The sequence below is a fragment of the Numida meleagris genome, chromosome 1 (genome assembly GCF_002078875.1).
Source record: "Numida meleagris isolate 19003 breed g44 Domestic line chromosome 1, NumMel1.0, whole genome shotgun sequence".
Taxonomy (NCBI): Eukaryota; Metazoa; Chordata; class Aves; order Galliformes; family Numididae; genus Numida; species Numida meleagris.
Genome location: NC_034409.1, coordinates 103341664 through 103364737, shown reverse-complemented (window position 1 = coordinate 103364737; position 23074 = coordinate 103341664). Strand labels below are relative to the sequence as shown.

At 39.4% G+C, this 23074-nt stretch overlaps 1 protein-coding gene and 1 long non-coding RNA gene across 5 annotated transcripts in view; one reads left to right on the top strand and one right to left on the bottom strand.

The window, feature by feature from the left end:
* The window catches only part of LOC110402542 (trifunctional purine biosynthetic protein adenosine-3), a 41649-nt gene extending 20810 nt beyond the window's left edge, over positions 1–20839 (top strand). For all 4 annotated transcript variants that reach the window (XM_021404767.1, XM_021404753.1, XM_021404742.1 and 1 more), the window contains 15 exons: positions 534–621; positions 987–1072; positions 1681–1849; positions 2379–2610; positions 4665–4759; positions 5951–6060; positions 6625–6823; positions 10413–10661; positions 11016–11168; positions 12923–13126; positions 13437–13568; positions 14177–14307; positions 15560–15701; positions 18501–18616; positions 19981–20839. In XM_021404767.1, coding sequence (XP_021260442.1) covers positions 534–621; positions 987–1072; positions 1681–1849; positions 2379–2610; positions 4665–4759; positions 5951–6060; positions 6625–6823; positions 10413–10661; positions 11016–11168; positions 12923–13126; positions 13437–13568; positions 14177–14307; positions 15560–15701; positions 18501–18616; positions 19981–20163 — 2289 coding nt within the window. In that variant the 3' untranslated portion in view covers positions 20164–20839. The remainder of the gene's footprint in view (positions 1–533; positions 622–986; positions 1073–1680; positions 1850–2378; positions 2611–4664; positions 4760–5950; positions 6061–6624; positions 6824–10412; positions 10662–11015; positions 11169–12922; positions 13127–13436; positions 13569–14176; positions 14308–15559; positions 15702–18500; positions 18617–19980) is intronic.
* Positions 3133–6617, bottom strand: LOC110402580. The gene is made up of 2 exons (XR_002441193.1): positions 6382–6617; positions 3133–3743 (listed from the first exon to the last, which is right to left on the bottom strand). It is a non-coding gene; the product is annotated as an uncharacterized LOC110402580 (long non-coding RNA).

The window sequence follows — 23074 nt, the reverse complement described above, 5'->3', positions numbered from 1 at the left end:
TAATGAAGAATTCTTGCTGTTGCTTGAAGTAGTTTGTTTTCTGTTCTGAAAATAGTCTGTTTGCAAAAGGATTTACTTTGCTTTCTGTTGACCTACGTTATGGCCATTTATTTTTCTCTTTGGATTTCAAAAATGGACAGTTCTGTTCCTTCAAAAAGCAATTAATTTTATTTAACAAAATATAATAAATCACCACTGTGCTTTCCATGTATGATTTGTCCTTGAGGAGGCCTTATCTGAATGCCAGTTAGTGTTTGCAAATGTTTTGTTCCAGTGAAGCCAGTGGGACTACTTGCACGTGGAGATCTAAGCATGGAAATGCGACTGAAAAAAATCCAACCTGTCGTATTAATGCTGTAGTATGTAGTCTGATGAGAAAAAAAAAATACTAGTTTTCTCTTGTTTGAAGTGTGTGTTGGAGTGAACAGCAGAGTGTCCAAGCGTTCTGCTTGGCTCTTCCAATGCTAGCCATAACAGTAGGAAAAATCAGGTACTCACTTTTTACAAACAGCTATTTAATCCTGTTTTATTAGATTTCTAAAGATTTACTGCTGAAAATAAGAGAAACTGTTCTTCAGAAGACTGTTGATGGCATGAGGAAAGAAGGTGTCCCCTATCTTGGTATGTATACAAGTTTTGGTTTTTTTAATCATAAATGGACAGACAGCTTTTCTACTTTGTCCTCTTTATAGGCCTAACTCACACTGCAGGTTAAGGAAGATGACTTTGATTTATTTGGAAGTGAGGTTGGCATCAGTGACTTGATTTGAAGTTCATTGAAATCAGTCAATACCTGTTCGTTAACAGTGGATAACTGTTAAATGGGGAAAAGCAGAAGGAACAGCAGTTACAGTGTAACATTCTGGCTTCAAATGAGCTTTGAATGAGTGTTTTCCTGTTTAACACTACCATGAGTAGATTCAAAACAAATGACCTACAGAGTTGCTTATATAGTTTTTATGCATTTTTTTTTTTTCAAATTCTAGGCGTGCTTTATGCTGGCTTAATGCTTACTAAAGATGGACCTAAAGTTCTAGAGTTTAACTGCAGATTTGGTGACCCAGAATGTCAGGTGAGTGATTTTGTAGATATGGTTTATCATTATGGGAGGAGAAAAGTCTGATATTGTCTGCCATTATTCTTTACTAACTTTCAGGTTAATAATTAGCTAATTGCTCTGGGATTTAAAATATTTTATTGTTGATTCAAGATAGAAAGTCTGTTATTAACTTGTTCCATTCCAAATTTTAGCAGGTTATACTCAAATATGGATGTTACAAGAGTAAGCTGGAGTGAAACTCAGTACTTCCATATCTTTTCCAGAATGGAATGCTCTTTTTTTTTTTTTTTTCATCTTTACTGCAAAAGTGAACTCATCCTTTTCCACTCCCTGCTGACAAGTGGAACAAAACTCTTTGTTTCCATTCTTCAGAGCACAGTAGGGTTCTTGGCCTCTACCTTTTCCCCTCCACATATAGCAGTTCTTTTATCCATAGAAGTTATTTCCAAGGAAAAGTCTTTTTAAAGGTACATAGATTATGCGCAAGATGTATATATATGTGAAAATACAGTGTGAAAACTCATGTTATTTTTACAGTTGCAGTAATATTTTAAAAAGCTCCATTAAGAAAAATGAAAAAAAAAATTGATTTCTTTAATTTGCTGATCTGTATTTTGTAGGTAATTCTTCCACTGTTGAAAAGTGATTTGTACGAAGTTATGCAAGCAGTTATCAATAAAAAGTTGTCTAGTTCCATGCCAGTCTGGCTTGAAGACAGTGCAGCTGTGACTGTGGTCATGGCTAGTGAAGGGTATCCAGGAACATATCCAAAGGGTTTGGAAATAACAGGTAAATACAGCAAGAGAAGCTGCAGAAGTCTGATTATTCTCCCACCCTCTCTCCAGTCTTTTTTTTACCTAGATTCATAGAAACTTAAGATCTTGTGGTTATGGGTCAACTGAATTTTCACACATGAGAGACTTTAAGTAGTGCGCCCATAGTGTTTTAAAATCTCCATACAATATTGTTAAGTTTTGTAGCATTTCTTTAACATGTGTTACAGAAGGTGCTTCTGGGCTTATCTTATGTAATATTCATGCTGATATGTTTTGTGGTCTCTGTGTCAGTGAAGTATGGAATCCAGCTGGTGTTACATGCAGGTGTTTCAGCTAAATACCTTTCTGTGTCTCTGAGAATACAAGCAGCAGACTTGTCTCTCCACGAAATGTAGTTTTAAAAAATTTATTTGTACTCCCTAGAATGATTACACTGAATTTGATTGTTTCTAGGCAGTGTAATTGTTGAGTATTTAATAGAGAAATGTTCTAATGATCTCTTTTTTTTTTTCTGGATTTATTTTATTAAACAACAATCACAGGACTTTCTAAGGCTAAAGAACTGGGATTGGAGGTGTTCCACGCAGGCACAGCCCTGAAAGATGGCAAAGTGGTGACTAATGGAGGAAGAGTCCTTACAGTAACTGCTATTAAAGAGGATCTAATGACAGCACTGCAAGAAGCCAACAAGGGAGTAGCAGCCATAAACTTCAAGGGTGCCATTTATAGGAAGGACATTGGTTATCGGGCTATAGCTTTCCTGAGTCAATCCAGGTAGATATCTGAAATACTTGAAATGGAAACAACTGGTGTGAAAGGGACTTAAAGACATCACTAGTTTACATTAATAAACGGATGTTGATTATGCATAGCTGTAGACTTAACTGGCATCCTAGTGGGCAGTCTAAACAAGACGAGCCAGTGAAGGGACAGACTTTTTGATAGCTCTTTGATCCATGTTCTTGTTTTCCCAAGTCTGAGTTAAGCTACAGTGACAAGCACAAGTAACTTTAATCTGTGTTCTGTCTGCTTTTGGAAAGCGGAACTTCTGTTCCTTACACTCTGAACCACAGCTTTTGCTCTAGAATGGTTGTCCAAACATATAATGTTACTATCATGACAAACATATATGAACAAATGTAAAGCTATTTTGTCAAGTCATTTTAAAGTCTTTAGAAGCCATTAGTTATGATATATGCATTATAATAGTTGACTAAAAACCTGGGTAGAATTTATCACTCTTACTACTATTCCTTCTTATTTCACATTATTTGGTTTAACAGTCTTGAGAGAGCATTTTTTTTTAAAGCAGCGTGTTCTACTGTGTCTCTGATGCTATTGAGAATTTTTTGCAAGATTTTATACTCATTTTCAGCTCATATAAGGCATATCTGCCTGCCTATTCTCTAATACTTTTGATAACTGACAATTTTGTAGCCTATGAAGCATGCTAGTAAGTTTTTAATTTTTGCTAATGGTGTACACTGATCAGTTTATTGTAAAATTATAATCAATAAACTTACTCAATGAACAAGGGTGTTCCTATCTGGTCTTCCTTTTCAAGCACTATGCATCTCTTGAGAAATTTGTGTGAAAATATGTGATTTGTGTTTGTATTGTCATTGTGTGAGAGGATAATACTTTAATGAAGAGTTCTCTAAAGCACTGAGCTCATGGGCCAGAGCCACAAAGTTTCTTGGCTGGAGTGCATCCATGCCAATGATCCCTACCTCATGGAAGAGTCTCCCCGCAGCTGCTTACAGTCAGTGCTTGTTTCACTGCCCCAAGTCTGCACCATTGTTTCCTCTCCCAAAACTGCAAGAACGGGCCATGATGGTTGGCTCTGTAAGGTTGGGGACACGCCTCTGCTTGGCAGCTTGGCAGGATGAAGTCCTATGCATTTCGCTCTGTGAAAATATACAGAAGGTTTATTTAAGAAGTATTTCAGAAAACTACTCTCCTTTTAAAGAATCGTGCTTTTCAAAATGAGGTGAAAATATGTGAAGTATTGATTATGTTCAGGCTGATCGGGGCTGACTTTGGTCTCTTATTATTTAAGGCTGAAGTTTCATTAGCCTTATTCACGGGCTGAACAGCTGCTGCTTGTAATTATTTTCTTCTTACATTTTTTTTTAGCAGTTATACAATGTGCATGCAGGTACCTTTGTATTTTCTTGATAGCACAGGTCTTTGGCCAGTTGCTTTGCTGTACCTGTAGCTGAAAGTCATTAATTGTATCATCTCCAAAATGAAAAGGTCTTGCTGTGAATATGGGAACAGACAAGTTACATACAGCTGTTTGTACCTCACGTGTAAAAAAAAAAAAAAAAAAAAAAGAGGTGTAGTTGTTTTTGTGGTGGTATCATTCAAGGTGATGAGGAGAGGCAGCTTTAAGCCACAGTTATAAAACTCTAGAATTGTCACAGAGAAATATTTGATACTTTGGTTTTGAGAAGCTAACTTGAGCTTGATCTTATACGATGCTACCCTACAAAGTCAGATCCATTTACATTGTTGCTGAGGGCTTTTTGTGTGTGTGTAATAGACCCTATCTTCAGGTGTATGTGTGAAGTCAAGATCCAAACAGGAAGAGATTAACCTTTGTGTCATTGAGTCTACCTGGAATAAGTACTGCAATACTTAGAAATCATTTTATTGTAAAAGTAGGAAAAGAGTGATACTTGAAAACCTTCACTGACAGCAGAATAGGATTCTGAATGGCGAGTCTCCTTCGTGAAACAATGATATAAAGACATAAATATTATTTTAAAATACATGTTTTTACATTTAGTAATCAATTGTTGAAACATTTTTTAACAATCTTTCAGAGGCCTGACTTACAAAAACAGTGGGGTAGACATCGCAGCAGGGAATATTTTGGTTCAGAAAATTAAACCTCTAGCTGCAGCCACATCAAGACCAGGTAAGAGTTGGACCTTTATTTCTGCTTCAGTTGGTTCATAGTAACGAGGCTTATCATTTGATCTTTATCTTGATCCAAATACTAATGTATTACGTGTATTTCTGGATTTCACTAGAAATACTTGTGGTTAGTAACCTAATGCCTGTGATTTCTTGAAAATGTAGTTCCTTAAGTTTACGGATTCTCTTGTCAAATGACTCTAAAATGTATCTCCCAAATGTCATATGTATTAAGGGCATTAGAAAATATGATAAATTACTCAAAAAATTAAATGCAAGCAAAGAAGTCCTACTTTGATTACATGGATTATCCATTCTTGCTCAGGTAGCTATACAGTTTTTGTAGATAAATGTTTAGAAAGAAGTACAAGCAATAAAAGACGTTGAACTCTTCACCAGTTCTTTCAGATATCCTATCTATTACTTGAGATAGAAATGTAATATATCTTTTGCATATTTAAAACAGAATCCACCCATCCTTCTTTGTGATATCAGGCATGTCTTGATCTATCAAGTCCTTGTGATTCTTATGGTAAAATTAAAATATCAGTTATTTATGAAATACCCCTTTTACTTCAAATTAGATGAGAACCTTCAAATAATTTCAGCTGTATGCTGAGAGAAAAGTATATGGAGATACATACACTAGTAAAAGTCGTCATTTGTTAGCATTCGTAGTATTTTTCACTCTTATTTGTTTCACTCTTAGGATTCAACCAAATTCAGTTTTAAGATTACCATACTTACCCTATCATAACCAGTCTTAGAATCAGGGGCTCTTTAAGTACTGTAAGCAGTAGTAACAAAGAGAGAGGGGATTTCCATTGGAAAATACTTAGTATTCATCCTTTCCTATAAAGCAGTGGGCTCCAAACTGTTAAAACAGTTCCTTTTCTGTATTTCAGAAAAATACTAAATGCAGCAGTCTCTGTCATTATTGAATGTTCAATCACAAAGGTTTATATTTTTAGCTTTAGATAATTATGGTCAAAAAAAAACAAGGCAAACTTAAGAGGATTAGGAGATTCTGTCTGTATCTCTGTGAAGATGCTGTAAATGTCAGAGAAAAGTTTCATGGCCACAAAATCATGCTGAGAGACTTCAGAGAGAATTTGCTGATGTGCTGGAGATCCAGGAGAAAGCCATGAAAGTAAAAGTTTACTATTTTCTTCTTTTTTTTTCTGGCTGGCAGGCTGCAATGCAGAACTTGGAGGATTTGCTGGCCTCTTTGATTTGAAAGCAGCTGGTTACAAAGATCCTATATTGGTATCTGGAACTGATGGTGTTGGCACAAAACTCAAGGTAACGTGGAAATCGACATACAGAATGGAAATTGCTTGATCACACAACTGTCTATCTTTTACCACAAAAGATCAGTTGTGTTTAAAAATACCTATTTGTATTTCTGAAAAGGGAATGAAAAATTAAATTGCGTTCTTCATGCAAAATTATTTACTGTACATTTTGGCATGTAAATAGCCATCTTAAGAAGAACCTTAAAGTAGCTCATTTTTATTTTAAGTATATAGCCAGTACACCCTTTCACTGAGATAGAATATCCTCGAAAAGATTACTCACAGAGAAAACATTTAATTATATGGGTGCTATAGTGTTTATACAAACCGTGATGAAAGCCTTTTCAGTTCAGTCTCCTTCCGTAAGGTTCCTTTCATACTTGCTAACTGAGAAAGTAAAAGTTCCTAAAATAGAATTTTAGGAGAGGAGCACACAAGCGTTATTAACTGAAGCTGCTCCTCAAAAAGCTTCCAGAGGAAGAGCATGGTTTCAATCCCCTGCCATTGCAGACTTTGCTTGTGTTTGAGGTTCTGAAATCTAACCAACAGGTTCTCTCACTGTGTTTTGCAGATTGCACAAGTGTGTAAGAAACATGACACTATAGGTCAAGACCTGGTTGCTATGTGTGTCAATGACATCCTGGCTCAAGGAGCAGAGCCCCTCTTCTTCCTTGACTATTTTGCCTGTGGTAAACTTGACGTTGAAGTGGCTCAGGTTGTCATTGCAGGAATAGCTGAAGCATGCCAAAAGGCAGGATGTGCTCTTTTGGGTATGGAAACGCTTTTTCTTTGAAGGGAGTGAAAAATTGTGTGCAATTTCTTTATAATTACTTTTAATGTGCTTGTTTTCCTAGTCTACTAAAGAATCTTAGAGATGAGAAAAAAAGGTCACATGTCCTTGTTTTCTGCCTACTGAGAGAAGACAGTATTTTACAAATGTTGCATATACATTTTCTTATCCATATCTTTTCATTTAACTTTGAAACTATAACAACTACCTAGAAAACTAACAATTCATGTATTTTAATTCTTTGTATCCTTCAAGTGAATTTGAAAACATGCCAAATAGGCTTTTTTTTTTTAATCCTTTATCCTAGAGAAAATTCTAGACTTTTCCTCTAGAAAGAAGATTTTTATGTGTTACTGTGCATATATATGTCTCCCTGCATGTGTACATAATATCCTTTGAACCTCTTGGCTGATTATAAACAAATTTGACAGGAAAAGTAGAGCTCTCACTGTCAGAATATTCTCACAAGATCATATAACTGGAAAGCCAGAGAGTGTCCTTATAAATGCAGGAAAAGCTTGAGTTGGAGCTCACTTCTTAAGACAGAGAAGTTAACCACAAGACAGAAAAACAAAACAAAAAATTAAAGAAACATATTTCATTAGTTACAGTACTAGCAAAACTGTATTTCTGTTGAGGACTTGCTGAAAGTTCCTTTCACCAAAATTTGCATATTCCAAGCTGTTAAGACTCAAATTTAAGCATTTTCCTTTTTGGCCCCATAATACAAGTATGTAATACATTTTACTCACAAATGATGTATGTGCTGTGGTATACAGTAATCTAGTTATCCATGGAAAATAATACAATATTTCACTTCATAAATCCTAAAAAATGTAAATTTAAAACTGTTCAACTCAATAAAAATATTTCTAGGTCAGTGGGAAAGACATGTTTTGTATAAGTCTTTCATTTATGAAAGGAATATAGCATGGGGTTAATTTTCAAAGCAATAAAACCCAGAAAGTTGTTTCCTCATATAAGGTGGTTGTTCTTTCTTTTATAAAAATATTCTTTGGAGAATTACCATACTTTTTCAAAAAAGGCTTTTGATTTGAGAAAAAAAGTGACTATTCAAGTGTCTTACTTTATATACCACTTGATAATTGGTACTTTGTCCTTTTTTGACTCCTTTAAGAAAGCTGGCGATAAAAGTATGTTCTAAATGAGTATGTCTTATTTTGATGGAGTTTACAAGCTTAGAAGAAGGAGCTGTTTATGTTCTATTGTTTGTTTTTTCCTGCATGAAGTATTTGCCAGTCTTAGGTTTTGTCTTAAAATGTTCTCTCCGTTTATCAAATATAATCAAACCATTCATATTTCAGCTAAAGTACATGCTAGGTGAAATCTTAATATGAAATCATTTACTGAAATTTCAAGATTTTATTTCCATTTGGAAGACTTAAAAACTGAACAGGGCTTTAAACATTTGTAAACTAATACCAGAAAACAGTATCTCAATTTTGTAAATGGGTTAGTAGATATCTTTTTTTTTTTTTTTTTTTTTTGGTGCTGATATTGAAGGAAATCAGAACTCATACATAAAACAACCATGATTTGCTCCCCAAATTTATGACACTATCGGAAGGGAGGGTACAGTGAGGATGCAGTAACTGTGTATCTAAGGCAAAAATGCTTTTCTGTAGCCTGAATCTTAGAATCACAGAATCATTAAGGTTGGAAAAGACCACTAAGATCACCTAGTCCTACCATCAGCCCACCTCCACCATGCCCACCGACCGTGTCCCTCAGTGGCACATCCACACGGCTCTTGAGCACCTCCAAGGATGGTGACTACACCACCTCCCTAGGCAGCCTGTTACAATACCTCATCACTCTTTTGGAAAATAAATTTCTTCTGATTACCCAATCTGAACTTCCTCTGGCACAACTTGAGGCCATTCCCCCTTGTCCCATCTCTGTTACCTGGGAAAAGAGGCCAACCCTACTTCTCTGTAAGCTCCTTTCAGGTTTTTGTAGAGGGCAATGAAGTCTCTCCTGAGATTCCTCTTCTCCAGAATCATTAAAATAAATTTCAGTTTGGGCTCTAGCTTAAGACATTTGTGTCACTGTGCATGTATGTAGCATGTAGATCTGTCTTTGTACAGTATGACTTCATAAGCCAAGTGGTGAGTCTTGTTTATAGCATATTCCTGAATTCTTTCCATGTATATCTGCAATAGCTGAATACTTTGCTCAAATACCTTAAGCTCTTACTAGTGAGGTACCGAAGGACCTACCTACTTGCTCAGTTTCACACAAATGTTATTAAATGTGTGGTTTATGGTTTAAAACCAACGTATCTAAGCAAATGACACTTCTTAGTGTGAACTCTGATTTTAAAGTTGGTTGTAGCAGTGTAATGTAGAAACCTGGAACAGTTCCAGGGAATCTAGCATTGAGCAGCAGTCAAGCACTGAGCAGAAGGGCATCTTCACCATTGCTCAGGAGCAATTTGGAGCACCTTCAGAGGTGCATTTCTGAAATAGAAGAACGAATGAAATCTAGCAAAAAAAAAAACCCAAAACAGTATTGGTCAATATGTTAGGCAGATGTCATAATATAATGGCAACTTTATCATTTTTAAGCTCTTTTCTTGTTGACATCAGGACCAGTGAAGGAGTTTGAAGGATAATAATGACATAGCTTTGACTTCCTCTCTGGAATGATGAAATAGTGTGAGGATGGCTGTTAAGAAAACTTCAGAGAGCAGTAAATGCTCCTTTCATTTATTAAACACAGTGATTTTCTCTCTCTAGACTGAATGAGACATGACAGGCAGAACACAGGTCTTCAACAGCAAAGACCATCAGCTTATACCTGAAGAGCACTAAGGGAACCAGTGCTGGTGTGTGTAGAGTGAGAAGGCTGTTTGAGTGGTGTTACTGATTTCCATGTAAGCCTGGAAAATTACCTTTTCAAACTGCGTTCTGAATGACATCATCCAGACAAAACAAGGTTTTCAAAACGAAACAAAATTATGTCCTGGTAAAGGGGATGTAAGGTAGTAGCCTGGATTACTGTTTCAGCTGCATGGATGGGTAGGAAAGCCCTCTTTTAGAGGTTTCTCCCAAAACAGTTTATAAACCTTGGTTGTGTAGAACTTTGGCAACACTGATGCCGAGGTTGTAGGCATGACTGGAAGTCAGAATAATATTATATATAAAATCTTTATGGTGGCAAGTAAAACTAATAGAAGAATCATGCTTTTGAGGTTCTTTTTTGAATTCCTTATATCTTGTAAGTTTTTAATGAAGAATGTTAAACCCAGCAGAATTTGGAGATGGGAAGCTCTAAATATATGCTATGATTTTAAAATGTGAATGCACAGCAATCTGATACTTGTTGTCAGAGCGAGGGAGGAAATGTTCTTTCACAATTTGCTATTGCTTGCTCAACTGAAGGGCCTGGGACAAAGGCGTGGTTTTAATTACTTCTAATGTTTGTTTATCTAACTAAAAAAAATCATTTTGTTAATGCCTTAAGAGTTTGAAACTTTGAAAAACTGCATGCACGCTGGTTCCAGTAGTTTTCCAATAGTCCCTTCACCTTTTATTTGGTTCTCACAGGAGGAGAAACTGCCGAAATGCCAGGCATGTATCCACCTGGCGAGTACGACCTGGCAGGCTTTGCTGTCGGTGCAGTAGAGCGAGGGCAAATGCTGCCCCAGTTGGAGAGAATTGCTGATGGAGATGTGGTTATTGGAGTTGCTTCTTCTGGGGTTCATAGCAATGGGTACAGCCTTGTAAGGAGGATTGTTGAAAAGTCATCGCTGGATTTCTCTTCTCAAGTTGGCGTCTCTGGTGATCAGACATTAGGTACAATTTCTAATGCAGTTTCTTCGCTGGAACTTTTGAACAGAAAAAATTCACACAATTGTCTTGTCTGTACCTTTGCTTCTGTAACTTTTCTAAGGCACCAAGAAAGTTACTCTGTTCTCAAACGTGTTCTCATCTTTTTTTGTTTCCTGTGAATCACGTATGCAGGAAAGAAATTAAGGGAGGGATATAAATAACTAATTGTATGCTGAAATGTAGGCATTGTTTGTCTGTCTGTAATTCAGTGCTCACTTCTGTGCAGCAAATTAGAATTTTGAGATTTTTCCAATTTCATACCGAGTAACATTTTTTTCAGCATCGTAATTGTCTTCTTTCATCTTCTGTCATCAACAGGAGATCTGTTGTTAACCCCAACCAGGATCTACAGTAAGACTCTGCTGCCTGTCCTTCGCTCAGGCCACGTGAAAGCTTACGCACACATCACTGGGGGAGGTTTGCTGGAAAACATCCCCAGAGTTCTCCCAGACTCCTTTGGTGTCGTTTTAGGTGAGATGGAAAGAAAAGCTGAGAAACATCTGTGTTAATATGTATAGATGTGAACACAACTCAAAGTGAACTGTCATGATTGGCAAAAACCTGCAAAATTACTTGTAATTATATGACATTAGTTACGTTTTTGATTGGCATTCAGATATGGTTACTAGCTGAAGTAGGTCTCCTGAAATTCAGTGGACTTTAATTAATCCTCGTCACAATTTCGTCAGATACTCTAGAAATATTATTTCACTTTTTACAGGGGAGTGAAGTATGGAAAGGTAAACGACTTACTATAAGTTATGCAGTGTTCAGTTGGGTTGTAGAATAAAATAAGGTAACTGCTGTAGAGTTCTGAACTCTAGAACTATATGTAAATCACGCTTCCATTTGTCACTAAATCATAGAATCATAGAATGGCTTGGGTTGGAAGGGACCTCAAGGATCATCAAGCTCCAACACCTCTGCCACAGGCAGGGCCACCAACCTCCACATCTAATAGTAGACCAGGCTGCCCAGGGCCCCACCCAACCTGGCCTTGAACACCTCCAGGGATGGGGCATCCACAGCTTCTCTGGGCAGCCTTTTCCAGCACCTCACCACTCTCTTGGTAAACAACTTCCCTGATATCCAACCTAAATCTTCCCTCCTTCAACTTAAAACCATTTCCCTTTGTCCTGTCATTATCTACCCTTGTAAAGAGTTGACTACCCTCCTGCTTGTAGGCTTCCTTTAGGTACTGGAAGGCTGCAATGAGGTCACCCCACAGCCTTCTCTTCTCCAGGTTGAACAAGCCCAGCTTCCTCTGCCTGTCTTCGTAGGGGAGGTGCTCCAGCCCTCTGATCATTTTTGTGGCCCTCGTCTGGACCCTCTCTAACAGCTCCCTGTCTTTCTTGTATTGGGGGCCCCAGACCTGGATGCAGTACTCCAGATGGGGCCTCACAAGGGCAGAGTAGAGAAAGACAATCACCTCCCTCTCCCTGCTGGCCACCCCTCTTCTGATGGAGCCCAGGATACCATTTGCTTTCCAAGCTGCAAGAGCACACTGCTGGCTCATGTTCAGTTTTTCATCTACCAGGTCCTTCTCTGCAAGGCAGCTCTCAAGGATTGCTCCTCCCAGTCTGTATATATGCCTGGGATTCCTCCATCCCAAGTGCAAAACCTTGCATTTTGCTGTGTTGAACCTCATTAGATTCACCCGGGCCCACCTTTCGAGTTTGTTGAGGTCCCTCTGAATGACATACCTTCCTTCCATTGTGTCAACCACACCACTCAGGTTGGTGTGACAAGAAAGAAACTTACTGTCTTTGGAGTTCCGTTACAGAGGCTAGTCCAGAAGCATTTCTTGTGATGCTGTAAATCACCCTTACCTTGTTGGAACTGGTAGAATTGTGTTTTTTGTGACAGTTTTTAAGGCTATTGTTCTTGTACAATAGTTTCTCCAGAAGCAAGGTTGTATACTTCAAGAGGAGGATTTTCCAAAGACTGCCTTACAGCCCATTTTGGATTATTCATTAATAGTTTGCAGTGCAGTGATATGATTAATTTTCTCTGATTGAAACTTTTTTTCTGTTCCCAAGTCATGTTAAGTAAGGAAGAAACATCCTTTTTCTCTGCATGGAAACTGATTTTAGTCATGCTGATGCTGTTGAGGGACTTAGTCTGTGCTTTCCATACAGATTTTGCCTTTCGGTACTCTCATAATTTTAGTACTTGTGCATAGGTAGTGCCTTCCACTCTTCATTTGTATTTTCAATTTTCTTCAGATGCTCTTAGCTGGAAGATTCCTGAAATCTTCTGTTGGCTCCATAAAGAAGGCAACCTCTCTGAGGAGGAGATGGCTCGGACATTTAATTGTGGGATTGGTGCAGTCTTAGTCGTTCAGAAGGAGCTGGCTCAGCAGGTGCTCAAGGATGTGCAGAAACACGAGGCAGCCTGGCTGATTGGGAGAGTTGTCCCTCTACAAAAAGGTTACTGGATTTTTATTTTCCTTAATAAAAAAGAAAAACTAAATTACTTTGCTGATGCATCTCCATGCAGTTTGGCTGAAAAACTCTTAATTGGCACCTCCATGGCTTTTGTGCACAGGGTATTAAATTGTCAGTTCTAATGATTTCTGTCTTAGTATGTAAAGCATGTGCTTAGCAATGTAAGATGTCACCAGAACTATAAATAAGTATTGAGAAGTAAAGCAGTGCCACTTTTCTCTTTTCACGGGTATTTTTCACCTCTCTGTGTTTCTGCCTTTATTTACTTTCTTTTTTCCTTCCATGTCTTCAGGCTCTGCCCATGTTAAAGTCCATAACCTGCTTCAAGCCTTGCAAGCAAATAGGTCACTGTCTGTGCGCAGCCATATCCAAGGCAAAATCCAAACAAACAAAGTGAAGGTTGCTGTCCTTATCTCTGGAACAGGTGAGAGTTTACATTCTTTACTAGACTATTGAAAAAGGAACTTCAACTCACAATCTCTTGAAGTCTGTGAAAGTCTGCATTATGGGCTTGATAGCCTTCTATCGAGGCTTTCTGTGCTCAGTAACAGGCAGAATAGATTTTGCCTTTGGGTTAATTTCAGTCAGAAACAAAATGATCTTTACCCTCTGCTGCAAGCTAACTATAAATTACATGTATTCATTTTAGCTACAAATTTCAGTATGTCTCTAGGTTCAAGCAGCGATTGTTTTTTGCTATTGAGACAGCAGCATTATTTAACAAACAGATCAGAGTTTCCTCTTGCCCCATAGTCACTTCCAGAGTTTCCAGTATTCCCACTTGTTAAGAAATAAACCATCAGGCAAATTTCAGCAACTACAGTTTACATAGCTAATTGCTAGTCTGCCTTGTAGACTGCAGGTATCAGATTTAGGTTGCAGTAATGTTATTAAATAAGAGATTGCTGTTAACATGGGTGGTTTTTTGATTGAGTTCACCCACATTGCTTCTTATTTAAAAACTATTGTAGCTGTTAACTATATTTATTCTCCAGGAACAGCTTGATATTCATGAATTATTTTTTCTCTCAGGCACAAACCTGGAAGCCCTCATAAATAGCACAAAGAAGCCCACCAGTTTTGCACAAATAGTTCTTGTTGTTTCTAACAAAGCTGGTGTGGAGGGGCTAAGGAAAGCTGAAAGAGCTGGTATTCCTACAAGGGTAAGTATTTCTCATCTTTTTTAAATTAACCTTCATTAGCTCTGACTACATCAGAAAAGTACTGTGAAATAATGATTAAAAAAAGTCTTAGTGTGTTTCTTTTTGTTGTTGTTCTGTCATGATCTTTGTGCCCCTGGGCAAACTACCTAACACGGGAGCAAATTACTTCCTGTTCTCCCTCTCAGAGATGATACTAGTAATACTGATGGTATTGGGAAAGGTTGTTGTATTAAACCAGTGCAAAACTTTTGCAGTTTAAACTTTGCCATTTATTTAAGTGTAGTGCATTTGCACTAAAGTAGCAGCATATTTTATCTGAGCTTATATTTAAAATAACATGCTAAACAAGGATTTGAATGAAATGAGAGGTTCCCATTGTCTCCCTGGCTATTGCTTCAGGCTTTTCAGGATTCATTCAAAGCAAACTGTGATTGCCTTTGTGTCACTGGATCCATCACTGCGTTGCTTTGCCCTTTGTGTAGCTATTTGCATTACAGATATGCAATGCTACTGTTCTAACTTAGGAGTATTTTGCAGCCACTTTTCACCATTAACTAGAGATGTTATGGAAGATTAGGCCCCAGTGCACGCTTTTATCTTGGAGGGCTGTTTCAGTGGTTGAGTGATAGAACAGAGGCACAGAGTTGTACATGCTTTGCCAGGTATTACCTAGTTGTGTCATTGGGAAGTTCAGCCCAGTGTCGAGCTAGGCTCTATTCCTAGTGCCCACTGCCACCGTTTCAGCTACGCAGTTCTGGTTTTTCAAGACTACTTTATGATATTTAAATGTGCCAGTGTGGCAAATCTTGTAGGAATTAACAGGTCCTTTTATTTAAAAGACTACAAATGTTGTAAGTTAAGTAGCACCGCCTTATTCCTGTTGAAATTAAGAAGTCTATCTTAGATGGGAAACACATAAGGTTTAAGGTGAAATCATTCTTAGACTTTAGATTATCCTAATGACCTGCATTTGTAGTTTAATTGTATCCAAATGCTGTGAGCCTAATGTGATAAAGCTCCGCTTTCTGATAATTACTCTGTGTTAATAGGAATTAAGACTGGTTATTTGTCTGTTAGCTGTATGCATTTTTGAAGAGCTCTTCTTGATGTACAGGGCATCTAACTGTAGCCACATTTGGAGATTTACTGGGCTTTTTGCTAATTACTCCAGAGTACCGTTTCATCCCATTCTTATGGCTTTATATTAAATTAACTTTTTGCCCATGTTTCTTCCTTTTTTGGATCATCACAGGTTATTGACCATAAATTGTATGGAAGTCGCACTGAATTTGACAGTGCGGTTGACAGAGTCCTTGAAGAATTCTCAGTTGAGCTGATCTGCCTTGCTGGATTTATGCGAATACTGTCAGGTCCTTTTGTCAAGAAATGGGAAGGTAAGTGCTGCATAGTTGTGTATACATTTTAAGAAAAGAAAAAAAAATGCAATTTTATAAATTATCTCCAGGAAATTCCTCATATCATTTCACAGAAGCTTAAGGAAGCCACCTTCAAATGGTGGTCTTTGATTTATCAGAAAATGTTGTAAAGTAAGGCTTTTGGCCTCTGCAGACATGAGGTGTGGGCCACGTTGCTGCCCAAGCAGTACGTGTTGACTGTGGGCAGGTGAGCGTTCAGCCAAGGAGAAATCCTTCCTCTCACAGATGAACTTTGCCAGCAGGCTGAACTGCAGAGCGATACGTAGTTCCTGTTAGCATCTCACCGTCTTTTAGTCAGACATCCCAGGCGCTGTGTGAATCTTTGGGTGGCTCTTGTTCATCAGAGGTGTTTGGTGTCTCCATTCTGGTCATCTTTTTTTATTAGACTAGATATTAGGAAGAAATTCTGTACTGTGAGGGTGGTGAGACACTGGAACAGGTTGCCCAGCGAGGCTGTGAATGCCCCCTCCCTGGAAGCGTTCAAGGCCAGACCGCATGGGGCTTTGAGCAACCTGGTCTGGAGGGAGGTGTCCCTGCCTATAGCAGGAGGGTTTCAAGTAGATGATCTTAAAGGTCTGTTCCAACGCAAATGATTCTATGATTTTAGGATCTTTTACAATTTTGCACTTCTTTGTTAGGGGCTGATAATGCCTCTGCCTCCTCCAGTTGTTACATTCCTTACCTTCTCTCTTTCAGTTTCATGCAGGGAGTTCTGAATCACACAGAAGCAGCTACTTGTTTCGCTATTTGCTGTACTTCAGACTTAGTCATGGTTACTTAAGCATGTTTGCACCGGGTGCCAGCTGGTCACACTGTTCCCTGCAGCTCTCTGGGCCACCTCTGTTGTTCACGTGGTGACTGTTGTTTTCCTCTGGGTGTGTCTGTGACATCCACCTTTTACACCTGAACTACTTTTCAAACCTCTCTTTAAAATCAGTAGAGCAAAACAGGCATTCCTCAGAGGCAATTTGTGTTATGCTACAGCTGTCAACTAACTTGAGTTGGATTAACTGGTTTTGTTTCTCTCTATTACGGAGTCCAGAACACCAGGATGCAGGTGTCTGTGTCCTAGACAGCTGCAGTCATGAGTCTGAATTGTCCAGAACAGTTCATTTTTGTTGCTGCTCACCTAAAAGCTGTTACTTTCTCTTTCTCCAGCAGTTACAAGGACATAGAGCATAAAGTTAGTTGTGAAACTCCTCTTCTTGCTTAATGATCCTGAAGTGTTAATTGTGAATCCTAACAGAAAAGAGATAAAAAGAAGTAAACAAACAGAAAGCCACTTTCTTTTAGAGCAATTCACAGAATCATAGAATCACTGAGGCTGGAAAAGACCTCTAAGATCACCTAGTCCAAACGTCAGCCCATGCCCAGTAGTTGCTGATGGTACCGTAAGGAGAAACTGGGGAAACTCCAGAAGAAGTGCAGAGGGTTATTTTCATCCCAGAGTCCTCTGTACCCTTTTTTTCTCAAGATGCAATAAGAGAGATGCTGATTTTTGAAAAGGGATATTTTTGAGATACAAAACACGTTTGAGATATTGTTACAGATCGGTTGATACGTTTCCTCTAAGTTTTGCAAGTAAAAATCTGCGTGAGTCCTTGCAGTGAGAATGCAGGTTCTGTGCTGCCAGCAATGGCCTTCACTTCACATTACAAAACCACATGCCTCTATTTCAGTACACTGCTGCCTCCGCCAGCATATGTCAGCTTAGTCTTACTGCTTGGCATTTAGGTGGTGTTCAGTGAATCCCGATGACACACAGTCATCCTAAGCAGGAGGCATGTGGAGATAGCGTGGGCGTAGCATACTGGGATATAAATAGTGCTGATGGTCATTTCTTTAATCTTGCAAGGGTTTGTACTGAATCTAAGAGAAGAACCGGCGCTGCTTAGCACCTTTTGATTTTGCTCGGGTCCAGAGTTGGCAGGACTTAGTATGTCACAGACATACTAAGACCAGACAGGGAAAGTGTGCCAGAAGAAAGAAGGTATTCTGATGGTTTAACGATGACATAGCTCTAAGTGAGACCCTAAGGGCACCGCTAGCCACTGTCTCCTACTGTACAGCCACGCAGGGGCTAAGGCATATGCTTTCTCATTTAAGGAAAATGTAGGGTACAAGCTTTCCAGGGTTCTAACCACTGTCCCACCTGATTGAGCATTAAAGGTTACATTATCCATTTCAGGATCTCCCAGCCAACTTTCCGCCTGGAAAGTAGTAGTGGTAGACAGGTGCTTTTTGGAAGGGCAGAGCGAAGGACTCCTCTGTGAGCAGCTGCTGTCTTTCATTAAGCCGAAACAGATGGGGAGGAGAGGTCTGAGCTAAAGAATTTTTGCCTTGTCATAGGAGAGTCTGTTATGTTTGAAACAGCACCAAATTTCTTTGGGGTATTGAGTTTGTAAGAAGGGATTGTGCTTATAATGAAAGAAGAGGAGAACAACATATGGAGAGAAAGGACAACCACAGAAAAAAAAGATATATGTATATTGATGATTAGTCACTGGAGAAATATGCTTTAGCTATGGAGTTCATTGTAACTGATTGTTGTCCTTGATTTTCTGAAATAGCAACACATTCTGAAATGCTTTGAGGTAGTTATCTGGCAGTAATATATATAAAAAAAGTGTAAGTGCGGAAGTCACTTAATGCTTAGAAAAGTCTTTTTCACAGATGTGTATTGTTCCTCTGTTTATTATTGACACTTTGAACACTCTGATAAGTCCAAATGCAATGACCTCACTTATTCTTTTCTAGGAAAAATATTGAATATCCACCCATCGCTACTGCCTTCTTTTAAGGGAGCAAATGCCCACAAATTGGTGCTGGAAGCTGGAGTCCGAGTAACAGGCTGTACCGTACACTTTGTGGCTGTAAGTATTTCCTTCCTCCACCCTTCATCATTGACAGGTCTTAAGATTTTCACCTTGGAGCTTGTGTGTGGGAATCCCTTGCAGCAGCACGCTTGACTGCCTTTTCTCCTTCGTTCATTCATAACATCATTAGGCAACACAGTGCTGTAGTTTGCTGTCTCTGGAAAAGGAACTGGAAATGACTAGTCTATACAGGAGTTAAAGCTCTACCTTAGTTAACTTCTTCCTTAAGTATTTCACTGCTGCCATTTCAGCTGTTGCAGTGGCTGTAATGGTTTGCATCACGTCTTGACTAACCCCAAAATCTTTGTTAGAGAACAGCACCAACTTCTTATATTTTATCATACAACCTTCCTTATTTGTTGCCTTCAAGAAATAAATAATAATAATAATAAAAAAAATATTGGAAGTGGCACAAGAAGCTTGGATTTGTTAAGAAGTAACAACTTCTTAACTTAAGAAGTACCTTAATGTTAGAATCACAGAATGGTTCAGGTTGGAGGGGACCTCAGAGCCCACCCAGCCCCAAACCGCTACCATGGGCAGGGCTGTCCCCACCAGCTCAGGCTGCCCAGGACCCCACCCAACCTGGCCTTGAGCGCCTTCAGCTCTCTCAGCCTGTCTTCATAGGAGAGATGCTCCAGCCCCCTGATCAAAAGTCAAAAACTAAGGAAGCAAATGCCAGAGATCTCTCAGCATGGAAGATGTACTTTGTATCAGTTCAGAGAGATTTTTTTCCATCTTGTTTGGTTATCAGAGTTGACAGTAACTATTTTCCAGTCATCAACTGCATACTTCAGATTATCAGCCTTTTTTCCACTGTTCCTGGAATCTGTTTTCATGACTTTGGCTTTCCCTTGGAAAAAAACGTTTTTTCTCTCTTTTTCTAGTTGGAAGAATTGCATTCCTTTCTCCATAACATGACTGCTTCTTCTCTGTGTGGCAATGTACTGAGAAGCCATTAACAAACAGCCGAGCTCTGCCTCATTAACATGCAAAAGAGAGATCTGCCGGTCCTCTGGTCTAGCTCTGTGCCAGAGCTGGCTAATTCACTTTTCTGAATTGAAATATCACCATTTGGTCCAATCCAGTCTGTCATGTCGTCGGTTAACGCGGCTTTTGTTTTCTGTAGCAGAAACATTACTCACTTCTCTTTTTTCTTTGCAACCTACGCTTCTGTCAGTTCCTCACAGGCCTGTGTGGCATCTTCCCTGCACTCCTCACGTTGGCCTGATTTCATGTTTCCTGTCATAATGTAATGACAAACAGATCTCTGCAGCGGCCGGATTCCAGTAGTTGTTACACATCCATGCCCCTCTCTCTCATCTTCCAACCGCACAACTTTCTGGTTATTGCCTTTACAGGAGGAGGTGGATGCTGGAGCAATCATTTTCCAAGAGGCAGTTCCAGTGAAGGTTGGTGACACAGTGGAGACCCTGTCTGAGCGGGTGAAGGAAGCGGAGCACCGAGCTTTCCCTGCTGCCCTGCAGCTCGTTGCCAGCGGGGCTGTGCAAGTGGGCGAAGCCGGCAAGATCTGCTGGAAGTAGATCCTTGGATGTGGCAGCTGAGGTGTGCCCGTTGATCAAAACTGAGGTCACAGTTGAAAAACACACAAGCTGTATTCTCTTCACGAAGTGGCCCAGATTCTGGTCACACCCACTGACTTCAAATATTGAACCTGCTCTCAGTCAGATACTGAATAGAATTAAACTTCTGCCGACCATTTGCCTTCAGGGGTTCCCCTATCAATTCATGCGTGAATTCCTCTCAGAGATTTGTTCAGAGCCAGAAGAGCAGAGCCTGCTTTGGCCTGAACAGAAGGGGAATTAGGACTGGATACAAAATGTGTTCTTGACATGTGAGACATTCTTTAGAACTTCTGCTGAAGTTAAGTGCCTCTATTCGGGGAGTGATATTTTCACCTAAAATAGCGCTGATGCAAAGGCAGGAAATGTTTGTTATAACTGAAAACAGTAAAGTCTTTTTCACAGTTGAATTATTGTGAAAAAGCACTCGGTTTTCTTTTAATTTTTTAGTATAGCTGTGCAAATGTTCTAATTTTTTTTACTATCAATTTTCTTCCATATAAAGCACAAACGTCTGCCTGAAGCTCCTTATGTATGTTTTAGAACTACCCTTTACTACAGAGAAAACCTATTTCTATTCTGTGTCCTAATCTTAATTTGGATTTGAAATAAAGTCTGATAGTATTAACGACTTAAATGTATCAATATCTTTCCTTGAAATTCCCTTCCAAGGGTATGAGCTGAAGAAGGGATTTATGAAGCAGAATCTGTCTTCATCTGCCATGCCACAACTGTAAATCAGTTTCAGAGGTTACAGATGTGTGCAAGGAGTGAGGTGAAATTCCAGAGTGTGGTGACCTTCCTGCTGCCATGGCCAGATGGTCTGCGATAAAGGAACTTGCTGACAAAATATTCCTGTCATCATTTGTCACTGAAGATAAAGCTTAGGTGAATACAGAGGAAAATTGCACGGTCAAATCTAATTCACTTGCAGAAGACAAAGAATAAAAGCCCAGTCTTCAGTACAGCGTTTATCTGTACAAGTCTACCTTTCCACAGAAGGGTCATCCCACAGGCAAATGGCCCTCACAGATCGAAATCTGACTGTCGCAGGGAAAAGGTAAAGGTGTGGGAAGCATCCTGCTCTGGTTGGGATCCAGCCTGCACAATGTCAGCACATCAGCCATGACACGTACAACTTTTAAGAAATCATACTTAAATTAACTCACACAGTGGTGCTACTTGTTCTGCGAGGGGTGAAATCACTACCACTAATTGCACAGTTAACAGTTAATTGATAAAAGCAGTTTGATCGGTGCCAGGAGGGCCAAAAGCAGACAGCATGGCAACCTCAGATCCAAAACCCCAATTCATCACAGACATCTTGAGCAAGACTCAGGTATTTTGCTGTCTAAGACTGATGAGAAATGGGATTTAAGCACCTATCTGCATTTCTACAAATCCATAAAATGAAAATCTGTTGTGGACCTGAGACATCTTTCATTCAATTACCAGATTAAAATACTGCCACCACACCCAGTCTTAGAGGGATGCCATGAACACCATTGGAGAAAGCTGTTTGATACCATGGTGATAGTATGGAGAACTATATAGCACAATAACTTGCATTCTATGATCTTTTAACTGTTTATTTGTTTGATTTGAAACATCATCAATCATGCTTGCTTTGCATTATAGATACGCAACATGAAGTAACTACCAAGAGCAAAACAAGCAACGTGTTTATCATAAATATTAACTGGATATACCAAAAATTTGTTCATCTCTCCTTGTTACAGTTCTTCCTCTTTCTCCTACATCATGCTTCTTGCTCCTGCTGCTGGAGTGCAAAAGACAAATACAGATTACTGTACATAAATGCACAGCTTGCAGCAAGAAATGGAATTCCCCTTCCTCCTCCCTCTCCCTCCACTGAAACACTACATTAAATTAATAAATAGGACTTTCTGAATGGAGCTGATTCATGCTCTCAAACAGCCCAACACAGCCGGCAGCAGTTACACAGCATGTCCCTTACTAGTACAGGATGCGTAATTCCAAAACGAGAACTTTTTTTTTCCACTGCCTCTAATGGCTGTTAGCAATCTCTCCCCAGGAAAAGTCAGCTCTGGCTACATGGCAAGTCGGGCTGGGGATGTCCTGCTGATTTCACGGATAGAGGAAGAAAAATGCCTGAAATCTGCTAATAGTTTCTAATCAATTTTCCACCCCACCAGATACAGAAGTTTTAACACTAAGTTCTGGGAGCGTCTGTCTGCAATGCCTTCCAGGAATAGGGCAAAGTGTCAAGATTTATGTTTGATGTGCACTATTACATTGTACTGGCAATGTAATCCATGAAGGGTGGTTTGTTTCGCTTTGTTTTGCCTTCTGAAGAGCTCCTGCCTTGATGGCCTTTGGCTCTTCTGCTCAGCAGCTCACTACACATCTGTTTGTTACAAGGGCCTACGAAGAGATTTTCATTTAAACAGTAATTTCCGTGCCCACTTTTGCCTACTTAAAGGCACAACACCAGATCAAAGGGACTGCAGCAGTAATTTTGAATTCCTGACGATGGACAAAGTTCAACATGTTGAAGGTTGAATTACTGAGCACTACATGTTCTGCATTTCCCTCCCACAAAGGCCCCATTGGTGACAGTAATCCAGCATGAATATATGAATGTACAAGATTTCCAATGCAAACACTAGAAAATACAACTGATGTCCAGTGCTGCTGCTTTCTTCTTGGCTCTTAGCTACCTCAGACCCACACCAGGGTCAGGGTGAAGGTGTACCTGCAGGAGCAGCTAGAGGTGCTTGCCACTGACCACACTGAGTTTGCAGGAGTAACTCAGCTGGCAGGAGTTGGTGGTGGTGCCACAGCTTCAGGGAGCACAGGGCTTCAGTGGTTCCACAAAAGTCTGGGAATT